Consider the following 18,540-nt stretch of genomic DNA (forward strand, 5'->3'; position numbering starts at 1 on the left):
CTAAGATCTAAAGTTCCTTAGTTTCGTTAGATCGAAAAGGTTTGTTAAAATTTCGAGGAAACTCGAAGAAAAAAGAGAAAAATATGATAAAGTACGAAAAGTAGTATTTGATTTAAAAAGAATCTTTCGTGATTTAAAAAATTTCAACGATTTTGTTTTCAGCCAATTTGAAACGTCACTGTATCTAAGATCCAGAGATATCATCGTCGTAAAAAGTTTGAAAGAAAGAATTTAATTAAATTTGACTTGATTATCTAGGTGGAAAGAGATAGTTGATCGAGCGCGAAAAATATTTCCAACTTAGATTTACAAGGGACCCAACTAACTTAGTATAAGACTTCGTTGTATCTAAGAGCTAAATATGTCTTAGTTGCAGCAAGTCGAAAGGGAATTTGGAAGAAAAGTGGAAGAGATGCGAAGCTTGGGAAGGCATCTGGTGCTGTCTTGTCGGATGCATTAATCATCGAAGTATCTAAATGACGGGATTCCGATGTATTACCATATAAATGACATCATATTTCTGGTCAGGTTTCCCCAGTTTGTCGGCTCGCCCCTTGTGTGATCTATGGACGACGGCATATTGGCGAGACCACCCACCTCCACTACATCACCCCTATCGGTTCGGACTCTTATGCTATCGTCTTTTCCTATCACCGTTGTGTCCGACATCGACCGATGTTTCGCATTCCACAACATGCGAATCCTTCCTTTTTCTTCTTGTCTATCCCCCTTTCTGTATTTTACCCTTCCTTGGTAGGTATTGTGAGAGTGAGAGAGAGAGAGAGAGAGAGAGAGAGAGAGAGAGAGAGAGAGAAAATAAAAAAATTCTCATTCGATAGCAAAGGTAATGAAGAAGAGATCAAACTATCATGACGAGTAAGTAAGTAAGTACACGATTTTGTCCCGACTTCGATTTTTCCCCATTATTTCGTTCATTCCGATCAAACTGACAGGCATCGTTGCTCGAATACCACTTATGTCATTCACCCTTCTGGTTGGACTACCATCATCATCACTACCACTAACACCCTACTAATATTACTTTCTTCTCTTAGTACCTCCTGCTCTTCCGTCTCCCCTCGGCCCCTTTAAGAACTCAGGAACAACTTAAAGCTCTCATTGTTATTCCACCGATACCATGTCTTCGACACTAGTTTATGAAAAAATGTAAACTTAATAAGGAAAGCTTTAACGATTCCAAGTTGTTGTTTTTCTTTCCGTTTTTCATTTTTTTTCTTTCTTTTTTCTTTCTTTCAAAAGATCTTTCCTTACGAAAAGCACGTGATGAGGTAATGACAAAAAAAAATTAGTTTATTATGACAGCGAGAATTCTATAAAGGACGATTACACACACACACAATTGTATGTTTATTATCGATGAAAATAGTCGTCATGTATCTTTTTGGTAGTTAGTTTTTGGTAGTTGGTTTCGTTATGTCACGTACGATCTCACGATGGTTATCGTAAACGTTTTATCGATGTCTCTCGTGCTTATCGTATAGCATCGAAAAATCTTCTCTTGCCGGTACGATACGAAAGCGGTGAAGTTAGTGGGTAATCGTGCGGTTAGGAGCCCCCTCTCTCCTTTTGCCCGGTGTGTAATGAAGGAGTCGTCAACGAGCTCTATCTGCACTCAATTAGCGTGATTACATGTTCCCTCCTTTCATCGTTCCGAGTATCCCCGTCTCTCGTGACACCACCAACGAGTTTCGGGGTGTAACCGTGCGACACGCAACTCTCTAACAAAGTACGTTCTGCTTCCGAGATTTTCTACGACCGCAAAACGTGTGAAAGTTACGCCAAATGGTCGTTGTCGTTGATATGCTCGACTAAATTCTCTGTGTTGGTGAGATCGAAGTATTACTTTTCTTTTCTGTTTTATTTTCTTTATTTAGAGCGACGTTGATTGTATTCTATGAAAAATCTGTATTTTTAAAAAATCATATGTTTTTGTTATTGATATGTTTAATTTTTATTAAAACAAAAATTCTATTGCAAAAGTTATAATAATATTGCATTTAGGTTTCCCTATTTGATGAAAATTTATATTGATCTTTTTGGAACTTCTTTCAAATTTTCCCGGGCAAAAATCTAATTCGAAACAATGCAATGATTAGAAGCGAAGAGGATACCTGTGGTATAGTGAGCGTAGGATAAGCTGCCACCGTGTGGTATAAACTGGTACCAATGAGTTCCCGTTTAAATGCGGATCGCTGTCGGTATTACAGATTTCTTCTTAGCACCCTGGATACACACGAACAAAACTTATAAAAAGTATTATTAATTTTGTTTTGTTCTATTTTTTGCTTTCTTTTTCTTAAATACTTCACAAAATATAATCAATATATTTTTTAACGTTTTTAAATAACAATAATCGTGCATAAAATTGTATTTATAGAAAAGATAAAAAATAATGAAACACTTTTAAGATTTGCCTCGCAAGAAGAAGATTAAAAGCATTCGTTCAACGAAACTATACTAGAACAATAGTCAATATCTAATGAAAAAGTGTCGAAAGGAGATAAGCGTGATCAGTGTTAGATGGATTTCTGATGATGGTTTAGATGCGAAGTTACGGTATAAGAATCGAAAGTACGGTAGATGAGGCAGCAAGTTGAGACAATTCGATAGGCGAGCCATGAATACCGACGCTAATCCAGAATGTGGAGAAGAAATGGTAAAGCGTATCCAATCGCCATCGTATTGGCAAGCTAGCCGCACCCGATCCTATTATATTACGGTAACAGTTTCCTGGTTAACTATAACTGATCGTGGTAACAAAAAAAAAAAAAAGAAAAAAGGAAAGAGACAACAAAAAAATAAGAAAGAGAAAAAAGAAACGTGAACTGTACATTTTTTTCTTATTTTCTGCTACTTCCATTTTACGATTTGTTTTATTTTTTTTTAGTTCTTTTTCTTTTTTTTTAACGGAACGATTGATTCTTATTTATTGTTACCAACGTGCAAATATAATTATTAGAAATAATTTTAGAAGCGAAATATCATGTAATATGAGAAGAATACATTAATTAGATAGATGTTTCCCTTTTCTTGTTATTTCTATATCTTTAAAGAATGCTTTTTACTTATTGTTAATAACACGCGAATGTAATTGTTAATAAATTAATTTTTTAATTACACGGATATTTTGTCTAATTTTTATTTTTAACAATTTTTTTCTTTGTTTTTTTTTTGTAAAGAATGTTTCCTCTTCATTGTTAATGTCAAATTAAAATTGTTTAACAAAATATATTTGTCAAATAAATCTAGCAAAAAAAAATTAATTAAACCGACGTCTTCGCTTTCCATAAAATTCGCAATTCTGTAAAAAAAAAGAAGAAGTAAATAAACTTGTATCTATCATTGTTTACATTTATGTTGGAAATATTTTTACAATAAAAAAAAAAAAAGAAAGAAAATCAGAAAAAAACAAAACAGAAAAGAGAAAAAAAGGAAAACTTATTGATTTCCTCAAGTCTCGGATTATGTTCTGAAAGAGAATGAGAAAATGAATAGTATCATATGTAGTATGTATGTATGTGCGCGTGTATGTACATTATGACGTGTCGCTTATTTCGAAAAAAGATTTAGGTGGAAGCTTAATGATACATGGGGCTGAATGAAGGAAATAGTCATAAATATGTCGTCACCCTAATAGGACATGCCCTCTATAACGTAGACAAAAATAACGCTCGCAATACACCCTCCCCTATACCCCCTCCACGAACTGACGAGATAATTAATGTCTTCTTAATGCAGTTACATAATATCATGAAGGCTTAATGTTACAAACGAGCTTGGCGCAACGTTCAACGGAAAGTTAGTGGAAGAAATTTCGAAGTCTTCGTAATTTTAATTTAAGAATGAACGTTTATAATATTTCAAAAAACAAAATTTAAATAATAGATAATGATTTACCGATCGTTTGATTCGTAGGCTATCGAATTCAAGGATTCGACCTTTCGTGATTTTTCGCATTTAATGCACATCAAATCTACCATCAAGCGTAACGAAATTCAAAGTAAAAGGAATGGGTAAAGAAAAAGGAAAAGAAAAAGAAATAAAAAAAAAGAAAGAAGGATGGATAGAAAAAGTCGTTTTACCGTTCGTCTTATCGACTTGCGTGAAGTATCGATTATTAACGACCAAATCGACGATCCGTGAGTTCGGAAATAAAACAACGAGACTCATCGATTATTAGGTATGCTCGATTTGACGAAATCCATTCGCATAAATATTCTACGTTTTGTAACGGCAAGAGAAAGAAAGAAAGAAAGAAAGAGATAGAGAGAACAAAAAATATGGAACGATCGTTTAAGAATTTTACTATCAGGATCAGAATGTTCACTGGCAGATGGGGAGTTGTTCTCTTCGTTGTTATAACGTGTAACATTGCTCGTAGAGTTTAAAAAGCTATTTCAGAAGGACAGGGGTGCATCTGTTTTGAAAATCTTACGATTTTAAGAGACACGGGGAGGAAAGATCTTCTCGAGGGAAGACTTGTCGAGCCTTTTAAGGGTTCCCCTACTACCCTACTAAGACGGGTATCACCCTCGAAATCATCGGGCCAACCGCGAGAACACACGTCGAACTTTGTTACGTCGATACGATATGGTACTCGTGTGTATATGTGTGTGTGTGTGTGTGTGTGTGTGTGTGTGTGTACTTGCATAGATATTTCGTAAATCGAATTTTTTTAATTCGAGGCAAATTTTTTCTTGAATATCTTAATCCCTCCCCATCTCTCTCTACTCCTTATCCTATTCCACCTCGTCATCATTTTTCGTGTCATCGAAAGATAACATTAGGTAGGTACCACTCAATTGGTGGCTTTAAGACGTTGTCGGCTCCTTAGTCCATGGGGGATGAGGAACGATGCCGTAAGAATCAAGCGGCTATTATGGGGCAATTAGGTGAGCAAGAAGCCGAACGAGGGGCGAAAGCAATTTACTAAATCCCAATAAAATTCACGTCGACGTTAAGAAAAAGAAAAAGAAAAAGGAAAAGAAAAAATAGAGGAAGAAAAAAAAAGGAAAAAGAAAAAGAAGAAAGAAAGAAGAAAGAAGAAGAAAAAGAATAAACAGGACGGTAGCACGATATGAAACGAGATAATACCACGATTCTTATACGAGAGAAACGCGAACGAAGTTAAAAGACATCTCTTGATCCACGAAATTTCTTACAAAGTGCTTATAAGAACGATGTATTTAAATAATGTTTATATTTCCTCGATTAATAAGCGATTCGAGGCACGGAGCACGTAACACGTTGCACAATCCTGGCATGCATTCTCGACGGTGCATTTAAATACTTCTCATACGTTACATCGAGTAGTGCGTGGGATTACATTGACCAATACCTTCCAGAGAGTGAGAGAAAGAGAGACAGAGAGAGACAGAGAGAGAGAGAGAGAGAGACAGAGACAGAGAGAGACAGAAAGAGAGAGAGAGAGAGAGAGAGAGAGAGAGAGAGAGAGACTTCGATTGGCTGTTAAGACTTGCACGGTGTAATCGCTTGTCTCTCTCTCTCTCTCTATCCGGTTCAACCGCCACCCGATGAATACGTGCCGTACATCCTGACACAACTAATTTTCAATTATTTATATCCACGATTAGCGAGCGGCAGAGACAACGGAGGAAAGCAAAACGCGAAGATTTAATTGAAGCGACGAATCAGGAATTCCAGCAGTCCCTCTCTCTCTCTCTCTCTCTCTCTCTCTCTCTTTCTCTATTTCTATCTCTCCGTTGTTGATTCTACCGAGAAGAGAGAGAAAGAGTGATAGATAGATAGAGAGAGAGAGAGAGAGAGAGAGAGAGAGAGAGGGAGAGAGATGAAGACAGAGAAACTTTTGCGGTCGTATCGACGATATATACATATGTATACATACTTACATCAAGCGTGCGTCTTAATTAATTGTCTGCTCGCGTAAACATTCCGCGATAGAGAGGCATATAAGGGAAATAACAACGACGCTTATACGAGCGAACGAGCGAGCGAGCGAGCGAGCGCCCAGAGATTAGGACGCGGAATTATGAACCGAGTTAAATCAGACGAGAGATTACATCGGTATGGTTATCTACCTCGGCTCGGCTCGGTCCCTCCAGTTATTTGCTACGTTAAGATAAGAATTTTCTGGTTAACATCGAATATTTGCTAGACTTACAACCGGTTGTTCTGAAAACATGAAAAAGAGAAAGAGGAAGAGAAAGAGAAAGAGAAAAAAAGAGAGAAAGAGAAAGAAAAGAAAAGAGAGAGAAAAAAGAAGAGAGATAGAAAGAAAGAGAGAGAGAGAGAGAGAAAATCCAATAAGTAAGATATTAAGATGAAAAAGAAATTTCGTTCCTGAAATAATTCGAAAGCTTTTTCCCCATCCCTTCCTCTTCCTTTCTACTCACCCTTCGTTCCTCTTCCCAAAGCAGCTTTTGTAGCTAAAAGCTAAAAAAAAAGGGGTGCATTAATTCACGTTCCAGTCCAGTCATTGGCCGTTCATCGTCCGTCTCGCATTCCAAGAGCGACACAATCGATATGTAGCGCGTTACGATTCGATGGACCGATTCGAGGTTATTCCGTTGAAAGGGAAAAGAGAGGAACGGAGTTCGAAAGAAAGAGGCCAGCCAGCAGGCCAGCCAGCCAGCCAGCCAGCCAGCCAGCGAGCCAGCCAGCCAGCCAGCCAGCCAGCCAGCCAGCCAGCCAGCAAGCGAGCCAGCGAGCCAACAGTCAGCCAAGCAGTCAGCCAGTCAACCGGCCGTCCGAGTGTGAAGGTATTCGAAACGCGAGCCTCGAAAAGCTCAGGAAAAATCCCCTAAGGGGTGCTCTGCCAGGACGTGGAAGGAAAAGACCCTTCCGGCGAGGCTGCCACCAAGATCGCAGGGTGCGACACCTCATTTCCTTATCTTTAACAGACCGTTACTCCTCCGTACTCCGTTACTCCTCACCAGGATACCCGAAACCCCACCTACCTCTTTACTTTATCCTCTTTCCTCTTTTCTCTTCTTTTATAGTGTCCTCTCCTTACGGCACTCTTTTTTTCTTTTTTTTTTACGTCGCGAGGGACACCACTCACTTTTTCTCTCACTTCTCTCTCTCTCTCTCTCTCTCTCTCTCTCTCTCTCTCTCTCACTCGTGCGATGATCAAGGAATGTCTCTTTTTTTTTCTTTTTTCTTTTTTTTCGTGAAAGAGACCCTTTCCTTTAAGGTTTTTGCTAAGTGTAACCGATTTGATATTATCGATTTCAGATCAAAGATCTGTGCTTACGATAAAAATGATTAATCTTTTGTTACGTTCGTTCGGTTCGGATATTATTTGGATTTATGAATGAATTGAGCCTTTCATGAATGAAATGAAACGTTGTTTGGTTTACATTGAAGTCTTCGTTAAACTGGAATGAAATAAGTGAAATATAGAAATGAAACGAATCCTTCGTTAACACTAAATTTACAATAGTATATCTATCGATTGTATATCTGTTTCTATTTTAATCCGTCATATTTTGATAGGTACATTAAAATATGTATTTTCCTTCTCCTTTTTTCTCTCCGTTATAACATTACTTTATATCATTACATCAATCAAAGTCAACATAAGGAATAATATTTATGATATTTCTAATTTGAAGCATGAAATCTGAAATCCCCGAATCGGTGGGTTCCATAAATCTAGTATTAATAAAATAAACCATCGTTTGGGTATTCAATCTTCACATAAAAAATATAAACGCAATTAATTATACGCAAATAAAATAAATAAATATACTTAATTTTTATTATTTTTTCTTTTTAATTCCGATTAAGATCACTCAATCGATTCAAATCGATCAAATGTTATCGATAGTAAGAATGAAATTGATCAAAGATGCGTCGTCATGATCTTTCTATCATCGTCCATCTCGTTCGACGTAGTTGAAAATGCGAAGTAGAGATAAGGTACGAATCTTGTCGGGTTCATCAGCATATAAAGTGCAAAGGAACGAAAGCCGAGTGTCACGTACGGATGCAGTGTCGCGAAGTGTCTGCCTTGGCAAAGGGCAAAAACCATCAGTCAGAGGGAAGGCCTTCGGAGGGGATGTCCGTTTGGTGTTCACCCGCTGGCCAATAACACCCTCTCAACTTACTGCCGGGATCTAAAGTCGACGCGTCTCGTGAAAAATGATCGAGCCTAAATTGCTTGCTTACATGATAAATATACTTCTACTACGGTTACATATTGCTCTTGCTTGAGACTAAGACCGGACGGACTACTGTCCCTTTAAATTCAAAATTTTTTTCTCTTCCTCTCTTTTTTCTTTTCTTTCTTTTCTTTTTCTTTGTTTTTATTAGAACAATATTTCTACTCTACGTATGCGTACAGATTTGAACTATGAACTGTAAGTTGATTACTTGCTTTCATTTTTCTTTCTTTCATTCTATTTTCCTTTTTTTTTCTTTCTTTATTTCTTTCTTCATCTCTTTCTTTATTTCTTTATGTTTTTTTGCTTCTCTCTAGTAAAACGTGAAAATTATGGTTACGGTCCTAGTAGATGAAGATCTAAACTTGAATCCTTTCACTTTCTTTCACAAAAAACATCTTTTGACTTCCGAACTAGTGCTGCACGCAACCGAAACGATCGTAAACGTGTTAGATCCTATGGGGCATGATTATGCGATGGGGTGCCAGGTAAAGATACGAGGAAGATAGGAGGAAAGGCCAATTTCGTGACACGAGTCGTCGCACTTTCAAGTTGGCAGCTCACTTAAATTGTCTTTCCTTGCGAACAAATTTCTTTCTTGATAAAAGACGAACGTTTCATGGAACCATTATCTTGTATAAAATCTTTGCAAGAATATCTTTTTCAAATATTTCTCTTTCCCTCTGTCTCCTTTACTCTCTCTCTCTCTCTCTCTATCTATCTATCTATCTATCTATCTTTCGTTATATTATTCTCTTCGTGATACGAAGTTTTCATAAATAAAAAAAAATAGGTTTGGTTTTCTATAAAAAGAAGAGGATATCAGAGGGTATAGAAAATACCGTTACACGAACGCACCCTTGATATTGTTTTACAGAATGGGGTGGGAGTTAGCCGAATCTCGGTTTCGATCTTACAGGTATAACACTAACAGAGACGTTAGATCGGTATAATATATTGCTGGACTGAACTTACCGTTACGTTGCCCTACAACGAGCGCCCGTCTGCAAAGATCAAGATCGAACCGTAGATTTAGGAAGGATCTTCTCATACCTTGCAAGTGGAGTAACATTGTTTTCTTCTTCTTTTTCTGTTAGTTTCCCCTCTCTGTCTCTGCCTTTATCTCTGTCTCTCTTTCTCTCTTTTTTTTTCTCTCAATGATTTCTTTCAAGCAGTTCTACCATTTCGAAACTGTCGATGGTAGATAATGAACTCATCAAAGATCGTTGACAATAAGAAAAAACGGCTAGAGTTGTTCGTATTTTTGACTTGGAATGTAAAAAGAAAAAAAAATCGTTGAATTTTCTAAAGGAAAAAAAAAGAAAAAAAAGAATTTGCTTTCAAATTCGTAGATGGGTATTCATCGAGAAACGAAGGATTAATGTATTGAACACGAATCGTGGTACGAAGCGAGCTGCGGTTTGCGGTTGGACGCTCCGATGATCAACGTAACGACGGAATTGTAATTTGAAGTTACATACCGAGGAGCATCAGGCGCATTATGCGTGTATTTCACGGCAACTAAAAGCGTTATTCGCAGTCCCCGATATATCATAGATTAGATTTGAAATATTATCTATATATCCAGTGATATATATCCGGTGTGTTTCTTGTGACTCTTGCCACCTAGCAGCATATTGCAGTTTTTATTATTTTCTCTAGCTACCATCGTAAAAGACGTATCGCCGACACGAGCATTATCACATTCTTCGACACGCTCGATATTTTACGTGTTCCTTGCATTTTATAACCTCTCTGTTAACTCGTCGCTATTTTTTATGGGTAACTGGATCTTCTCATTCTTGTTTCTTCAATTTTTTATAGGAGTTCAGGCGGGAAAAATTCCGAAGACAATTTACGACTAAATGAAACGAAACATTTATTGGGAGATAGTAAAAATTGTAATTTCCTGGAATATACTTACACTTTCTTTTTTCTTTGTAATAAATTGTTTCTAGATAAATAGTTAATTAAGTCGATTGACACGAAACGTTTATTGGATATAAGAAAAACTAAAATATTTTGGAGATAGAAATTTGTGTCTGTAATAAATTTAAAAAGATTGAAATGTTTTGGAATACATATAACACTTTTTCTTTTTCGTAATAAATTTGTTGTTAGATAAATAGTTGATTATATCGATGGATATGGGACATTTATTGGAGATAAGAAAAAATCGTAATTTTGCTGAGATAGAAATTTTTACGGCCGGTAAATTTAAGAGAATTGAAATTTCCTGAAATATATCTAAACTTTTTTCTTCCTAATAAATTTACCGTTAAATAAATAGTTCATCAAATCGAAGAACACATGACGTTCATCGAAGATAAATATAATTGAAATTTTGCTGATATAGAAATTTGTGCCCATAGTAAATTTGAAATAGTCGACCAAATCGATATTACGAGATCTTAAATACGAATTCTTGGCCAACCTCCAACCCTCGAAATCGTAGATTGTACCTTTAAAAAAAAGAAAAAGAAAAGTTACCGTGGTAGTAGTCTTCTTCCGACAGCGGGTTAGTTACGACGACGTTCCTGATATCCCCTGCAAAAATAATAATTTAACAATTATCTCAGTGTCATCTGCATTTCTCTCTCTCTCTTTCTCTTCTTCTCTGTCTCTCTTCCTTCTTCTCTCTCTCCCCTTCTCTCTCTCTTTCTCTCTTTCTCTCTCTTCCTCCTTCTCTCTCTCCCCCTCTCTCTTTCTCTCTCCCTCTTTCTCTCTTTCGAGTTCGGGTTCGTTCCGTTATTTTCAACGAAAGAAAGATCGCCTCTCGCAGAGCCCACGCGGCTCGTTGAGTTGCCTACAACGGGAGCGAGAACGATAAACGTAATAATTTAAAAGTAGCACCGCAGGGGTGTAATCGTTTTCGCCCTGTATACGTTACACAGCTAATTATTGTCGAGATACCAACATTTCCGTTAAACATTTTTCATATTCTTAATACGACGAAAGGAAGACTGTCTCGTCGATAAAGTACAGCAAGATTGATTTCTCTGCTAATTAAATTCCCCCTTTAAATATACTATAATATAATGTGTGTGTGTGTGTGTATATGTAAATATAGCTGTATACATTATATACATGCACAAACAAACACATTATTATTATTATGTTATATTAATAATGTATATATTTAAATAAGCTATATAATTATATATGTAATTATGTTAATGTTTATGAAAAGTAAAAATAAAAAGTAGAGCAAGTTAAAAATTAAAAAAAAATAAAATGTCTTGCTTATTTTAAGTTGAAGCAAAATGCAAAAGTTCGCTTATTAAGATAATTTAGTTATCACTTTCATATTATCGACTTAATCATATACCTATAATAAAACTTAAATTTAGTAAAAATTATATATGATATAGCGATGTAGAAAATATATATACATATATAAAATATTTCAAAACAATGTTAAACAATGTTAAACAATTACTTTTAATTCGAAATGTCAAAAGGAAAAAGAAAAAGTATGTAGAATTCAAAACAAATATTTTTAATTATAAAATCTTAAGTTATTAAACTCGATCAGTAAGTTAAAGAAGGAAGATGAAGAGATCGAGAGAATAAATGAAAAGAATAGGAAGAAGAAGAAAAAGAAGAAAAAGATGTTGGTGGATCGCATCGGCCGGCACGATTAGAAGAGAGTACGAAGAGAGTACGAAGAAAACAATCGCGGCCGGCTGCACGGGCTGCAAGTTGCTAGTAGTACTTAGCATGCGTCCCCCGATACGAAGGATTCCTTATTGTATCGTTGCACGTGAGCGTAATACACAAATATGGAGTTGGCTGCGGGCTCGTTCCTACTCGAGTCCCGGTGATAACTCCGTCCTCATAATCATACATATAGATGTTCCCTCTTTCGTTAGACCAACCAAAGCGTCCCTAACAATTTTACCTTAACTCATAGGTTACGTGCAACAACCATAAAATAATTATTTGTAAAGATATCGGCGATAACTTTATGACAATGAATATTTGTTACGTCATAAATATATACTTATAATTACGTTACATTATTAGTTCTAAAAAATCAATTTATTGATGAGCGATTTGTTTATAAAAAGATATAAAAATTATGAAAATATAAATATTTCATATTTAAATTATTCATTTTCACATAATTATATAAATTAATCAATACGTAACTTTGTAACATCGAACAAATACATGGTTATTATCGATGATATCTCCTAACATAATCTTTAAGTAATTACTTATAGTTTGAAAGATTTAATTGATCGTGCAATTATATCTAAGTAATGTTTCAATGAATTAGGTATAAGAAAATCATAACTTTCTTAGCCCCAGTTTAATACTCGAATGTAAGACAATTTAGAAACAAGTTCTTCGACTCGTGACAGAGTTCGATTGTCCAAGCACGCTAATCGGTCCCTCCTTCGATCGGATATGTTATCGCTTTTATGAATATAGTGATCCGTATCTAACCCTTTCCATGGCCATGCATCAGCGCGGACATAAACGTCGGGCATCGGGTAAAGAAGAGCCCATAAAATCCGCCCTCGCGGACGCGATAAGAGTTATCTCCATTCTCTAATTGAAAGTTAATTGGTCCACGAGAATTCGGAGTCGTAGGAAAAGGCAAAGCTTCGGTCTCGCGACCCCAGCCTAGAGCGGCAATTTAGGAGCACTCTACCTACAATAATGAGACCCTATCTTACGGACTACCGAGACACCCTCTCTCTCTCTCTTTGTGGATACACGTATTACCTACCGCGTTACGTGCACGTGAGAACCCGTCCCACGTGCTCGTAATAAACCGATCCTCTTCCTCCACGTAATCGAGAATTTCCGGCAAACACGTACGGACTCCGACGTATCAGAAAGAGAGCGAGTGAGAAAGCCAGGCAGAGATTGCGATCGAGACTTCGGAACAAGTGGCTAACTTGGCTGCTGCACGTGTCTCCTAAATAGCAACGTGCTAAACCCCTACGAGTCTCTTCTCTTCTGCAGATACCGATCATCTGTCCCTATCGATTATCCGTTACGAATTGATGGGACATGCACATGCAAACCTCTATTCGATCGATATATTACTAAGAAGATAGTTAACTGTTAAATCTATGATTTGTTGTGTCAATGTGATCGTACGGTACATCGTACTTTTAGAAATATTAGTTTCTTTCTCGTAAAAGGTAACGTAAAAGAAAACATTTGAAGAAAAAGGAAAATGGTAGAGTGAGAAGTGGGGCCGAGTTTGGGAGATTTTATCGACTTCTCGAAACAAGTGTTTCGCTTGAGAAGCGTGCCTCGTCCCTTTTTTCTTTTCTTTTTTTTTTATTATTGTTGTTACCCTTACTAGGAGGACCTGTCGGTTTAGCAAGGTCTTCCTTTCCGCGTTCGAATAACCTGTAAGAGTATTTTCTCAATTTAAGGAACTTGTCGTTTTTTTCTTTCTCTTTTCCTACTTCTTCTTTTTCTTCTTCCTCTTTTTCTTTTTTTCTTCTTCTTCTTCTCCCTCTTCTTTTTCTTTTTCTTCTTCTCCTTTTTCTTCTTCTTCTTCTCCTTCACGAAAAATTATAATAGAGGATTTCCTTTTGAAAAGACAGAATCATAAGCAACGTGGGAGACGCACGTGACGGGTTTCACATCTTGTAGGAGTTTAGCCTTAAGCTTAAACTGCGAGGAATGCAAAGATACGTTGCGAAAATATGAGGGTTAACGGTGATAAAAGTAAAAGAAAAAGAGAGGAACGTATGCGGCTCCTGTAATTTTTCAAATTGCATCCCAGTCATTCACCCTCCTTCTCACGACGACCTTCGGCCTGAAAAACGGAAACGTTGTCTCTCCTACCCTTCGAGTATCCTCCCTTCCGCCTTGCTTACCGTCCCTGAGCTACTAAGGGTTGCTCTGGCTACTAACGAGAAACGAAGTTATTTGAGGGCTAGGGCAGAAAGGAGTCGAACAATCATAATAATCAAGTGCGATTCGCATTTATTGTCGGCGATTATTAGGTGACCTCCCTCCATTTTCTCAAAATAGATAGATATCTGTCGAGTTCTCTCAACGAAAGGCTCTTATAAATAATAACAAAGGCGTGATAAATTAGAAACGTTCGTGGTATATCGTAAACGTTACAATAGAACATATCGATTAGATGAAGACGTACTACTTACATAATTCTGTACGATCATCGATCACGAGTTGTCATGGGTCCTATGGTTACATGCTAAAAAAAAGTATCGTCGAACTGTCATCTTGTCTTTTTTCTTCCCTCCCCCTTACCTAGATATTGGTTCTCTTCGATCGTTAACGCGTCTCCTACGTAATTGCGTTTCTTTTTCAATTATGGTTCTACGGTAAAAAAGGGAGTGAGATAAGCAGCGTGACTCGTATAGTTAGGAAGCGATATTGTGACTTTTTTTTCTTTTTTTTTTCTTTTTTTTTTTTTAGCGCAGAGGGAACAAAGAACGTGAGCACAGAGAGAAATTCTCTAGCTCGCACGAGCAAAGTGGTCGTCGTACTACGCGAGGAACACCCTTCGTCGTTACTTAATTATTCTTTGGGAGCCTCGTTCGTCTCCGAAGAAGCCGATTGGCTTAACCTCGTTTCGACGACGACGGGGTGCGGTCGTGTTCTCGTTGAAACGACTATTTGTCTGGACTACTAGCTCCGTTTCTCTCTCTCTCTCTCTCTCTCTCTCTTTCTCTCTTATACTCCATCTATCTATTTATTTTTACAGTTCATGTCTTCCCTTATAGAAACAAGAAAATAATACCTTCAAATATTGTTTCATTTCGGAATTATGAAATCTTAGTTTTATCCAATAATCCTCGTTTCATATATCATCATAATAATAAATTCTAAAAAAGAAAGTTACGATTATAATTTTCTGATAAAATCTCATAAATCCGTTTCGTTAAAGTGATAATAAAAAAAAAATAAATAAATAAATTGTTACATAGGAATTCGTTGTATTTTTGGCAGAAAGTCTTCTTTTATTAATGAAATAAAATATAAATAAAATATGTAGGTGAAACGAAGTACCGAAGTGGAACGTACAACTGGCATACCTGCAATCGCTTTCTTCGAAAAAAAAAAGAAAAAAAAAAAAAAAACGTTTCCATCGAGTTAAACAACAAGAAGATTATTTTTTTTCCGTGGTCGAACAGAAAATTCTACCTAATTGAAATGCCAAGTCGCACCTTGGTCGTTCACCCGTGATCCGTGGACGTAAGCGTTCGTTGAAGACGAATGATCAGGCTCCTCGATTAAAAATACGCCTGCCACGTAACTACGTACTATACTAAATCCCTTACAAAGCAGCCTTCATTTTACGTAAATTCGATAGGATTTATTGTTAAAAAATTCGATACGAAAATTCTTTCGGGTCGATCGATCGTACAAAATTCCTCTTTGCTCAACGAAGAACGAAGCTCATGGTGAAAGCGAGCATTCTTACATATACGTACTTACTTACAACTTCTATGTACACATTCACGCATACATATATACACAGACAGACGTAGCAAGATAGGAATATTAAGACGGTACAATCGAGGCCATTTCGAGGCCGAAATCTGTGCCGATAGGCTGAATCCCGCAGTTGATTAGACTCTATTTACCAGAGCGAAGTTTAGTTGGTTCTAACCCACCCTACTTCGCTCTATTTCATCCCCTTTGTGGCAAATGAAGCGGCATGGAAGTCCACGAACGACCTCCTGGACCTTCTTTCACGATTAATTCACCGGTTTTGGTCAATTTCGTTTTCCTTTTTTTTTGTTCATTTCCTTCTTTTTCTTTTTTTTTGATTTTTTTTCTTTTTGTTTCTTTTTTTCATCGAGACAAAGTAAAGATGAAAAGTGAACAGAGGAATGTTTCCATGAGAAAACGTTGCGCTCGTAGGAAGTCAGGGTTCGATCGCATGAACGCTTCGAGTAGCGTACATAGGTCCGAGTGACGAGAACAGACGACTAGTGCCGGAGAAAGTAGGGATTGGGGAAAGAAATAACAGGGTTCGACCCTATCGTCGGAGCAATCAAATCCCCCTTCAAGAACACACTGGCATTCAGTGAACTTTAAAATCAAGTAATGCCTATTAAAATAACAATACACCCTGCCAGTGTGCAGGTTAAACATTGTCTCGCCTAGGCTGAAGCCTATCTCTCTCTCTCTCTCTCTCTCTTTTTCTTTCTCTCTTCTTTCTTTCTTCTCTCTCTCTCTCTCCCTCTCTTTCTCTCCCTCTCTCTCTCTCTATCCCTCTTTCTCTTCTTCCTGCATTAGCATAGAGGATCGGATTACGACAATTAGGTTACGTATCACTACTGCTACGTACACCGAGTACCTAATACTCGCTCGAATACCCGACACGTACCCTTTAATATCTTAATCAAAGCTTCCTCTAATAGAATTTTACCAACTCATAAGGATTGTTTGCTTCGAGAGACAGCCAACCTTTAGTTGGTTCGATCAACGAAGCATACGTTGTCTTTTGTAAACGATACCGTAATGATTTATTAGGGTAGCCAAACAAATTGCAAATCTTATGGTCGGCTAAATCGATTTTTTCCTTTTTTGTTTATTTACAAAAATAACGATAAAATGTTCTTTTTCTTATTATTATCGTGTTCATTCATAGTAACGGATGTCGCAATGGTTTTCGTACAAATTATTTTTTATTGGTCAAATTTATTTTAATCTGACCTATATTCGTCGACGAATGTCAGATAGAAAGAAAGAGAAAGAAATAATCGATCAATACGATCAGCTGTTTCCTCGTGCTTAATAGTCATTGAAAATCCTCCAGGACGAAGCCAGCAGGCAGATAAAGCAACGCTACTGCGAGCTCCCTACCTCTCCCAAGGGAACATTTTGGGACGGTCGACCTCTTATAAATATTGGAGACGGCTATGTAAGTCCAAAGACTAGCGTGTGCTCGACTACTGTGCCAATTTGCAGATCCGTTTCGATCTCTTTCTCCCGTAGATATCTAATTGCTTTTCCCCGATCGTTTTCGCTGAGTTACAAAGTGCCGATAGTTGCAGCCAATAGCTGTTGCAATTATTTTAAGATCGTTCGAACCGCGTGGTTTGCATGAAAGAGTCTAATCATCGGGACTCATCAAACGTGAGAAATCAACGGATTGTGAAACAAACGTGTCGTGGAAACTTTTACCTAACAATTAACATTAGCAGACGTTCGATACAACGAGCAAACTTTCGCCATGAGATCGAAGAAAGATAAAAATTATCTATTTTCGAGAGGTACTCGTCGAATTAGTTTATTACACGGGAATGTCACAGGAAGAAGTTAGAAGAATTTCTTTGAGATAAAAAATTGGATCAATAATTTAATTTCGAGTCGATTTGCAAGTAACCATGCTATGGTGACATATAGAAAAGGAAATAGACAAAGAATTGTTCGACCATGGTCCGAGCGAATAGAAGTAAGAATGGAGGTGAGGTTAGTCGTTGAAGTGGTTGTCAACCACCGTGGCGCCAGCGATCTAACGGCCGGTGCTGACAACCGGATGCGAGAAGAGAGACCGATACTCGCCTCGTGAGCTCCCTCGTCGTCGGCCATTAGCATGCAGCCCGCGGACGTACATATTTTGGGGAGTCCTCGCGAAGAATACCAATATTCCCGCTTTGACATTCCAATAAAACGCGGCCGTTTTGTTTATGAGCTTGTACGTAGTTGGTGAGTGGTGTGTGCGAGCATGTGTGTGTGTGCAATAGAAAGAGACAGAGACAGTGTCTACCTCGGACGCACGTACGCTTTCTCTCTCTCTCTCTCTCTCTCTTTCGCTCTCGCTCTCTCCTTCCCTCGCACATATTCCCCACCTCCTTCCGAGGTGGTTACATCAAAACGCATGAATGGTATTGGAGATTGAAATGGGAACGAGGAGAAAGGGGTTCGAGGGCTGGTCTAGCCGCACCTACGCATCACAGCGCGAAGATTAACTTGAGAGATGGCGCGTAGAATTCGATGATTCTATCGGCGATGACGCCTGACAACTTCATAATCCTACTCTTGAAGGTATGTACTACGATGCATGCAGAGGTATCTACGTCGTAGATATCTCTACCGCGGGAAAAAGAAGAACTGGGAGAGTAAGGAAAGTGAAAGAATCCGGTAGAAAGCTGAATGCACGTGGCTATCTTTTTCCTTCAGCTTGGTAGGAGTTTAGAAGAGGAAGAGAGGGACGTTGGTCCATCGGCGGATCTACGTGGGCGTCCAGTGAGAAGGATATTAACCAGCCAGGAAACGTTGTTAGGTGAAATGGGCGGAGCATTGGAGAGACTACCGAAGGAGCTGAGAGTAGCTCGCAAGAGAGGGAAAGATTCCTTTTCGTTGAATCGTGTTCGTTCGATGTTGGGCGGTCCTTCGGTGAGTAGCATTTCTCGTGGTG

The 18,540-nt window shown here is 37.8% G+C and overlaps 2 protein-coding genes across 10 annotated transcripts in view; both read left to right on the forward strand.

Annotated features, from left to right (window-relative positions):
• The window catches only part of LOC127062798 (protein trachealess), an 86,617-nt gene that overhangs the window by 47,795 nt on the left and 20,282 nt on the right, over positions 1 to 18,540 (forward strand). The window contains exons 1-2 of one of the 9 annotated variants that reach the window (XM_050991577.1): positions 18,029 to 18,167; positions 18,303 to 18,518. The exons of 6 other annotated variants lie outside the window; for them this stretch is intronic. The gene's annotated coding sequence lies outside the window, so the exon portion shown is untranslated. Of the gene's footprint in view, positions 1 to 16,938; positions 17,041 to 18,028; positions 18,168 to 18,302; positions 18,519 to 18,540 lie in introns of those variants that run through there. 2 more of the 9 variants (XM_050991579.1, XM_050991580.1) reach the window with 2 other exon arrangements.
• LOC127062800 (zinc finger CCCH domain-containing protein 13-like) lies at positions 5,665 to 8,361 on the forward strand. The gene is made up of 2 exons (XM_050991581.1): positions 5,665 to 6,309; positions 6,471 to 8,361. Exons 1-2 carry the CDS (start codon positions 6,183 to 6,185, stop codon positions 7,268 to 7,270), a joined length of 927 nt encoding a protein of 308 aa, XP_050847538.1. The 5' UTR covers positions 5,665 to 6,182; the 3' UTR covers positions 7,271 to 8,361.

This window comes from Vespula vulgaris, chromosome 3 (assembly GCF_905475345.1).
Source record: "Vespula vulgaris chromosome 3, iyVesVulg1.1, whole genome shotgun sequence".
Lineage (NCBI taxonomy): Eukaryota > Metazoa > Arthropoda > Insecta > Hymenoptera > Vespidae > Vespula > Vespula vulgaris.

What these genes read in the sequence shown, in the direction of transcription:
- LOC127062800 (XM_050991581.1), top strand. Translation starts at nt 6,183, where the DNA reads ATGAAAAAGAGAAAGAGGAAGAGAAAGAGAAAGAGAAAAAAAGAGAGA. An exon ending in AGAGAGAGAAAATCCAATAA is followed by an intron (nt 6,310 to 6,470) that starts GTAAGATATTAA and finishes TTCACGTTCCAG; the next exon opens with TCCAGTCATTGGCCGTTCAT.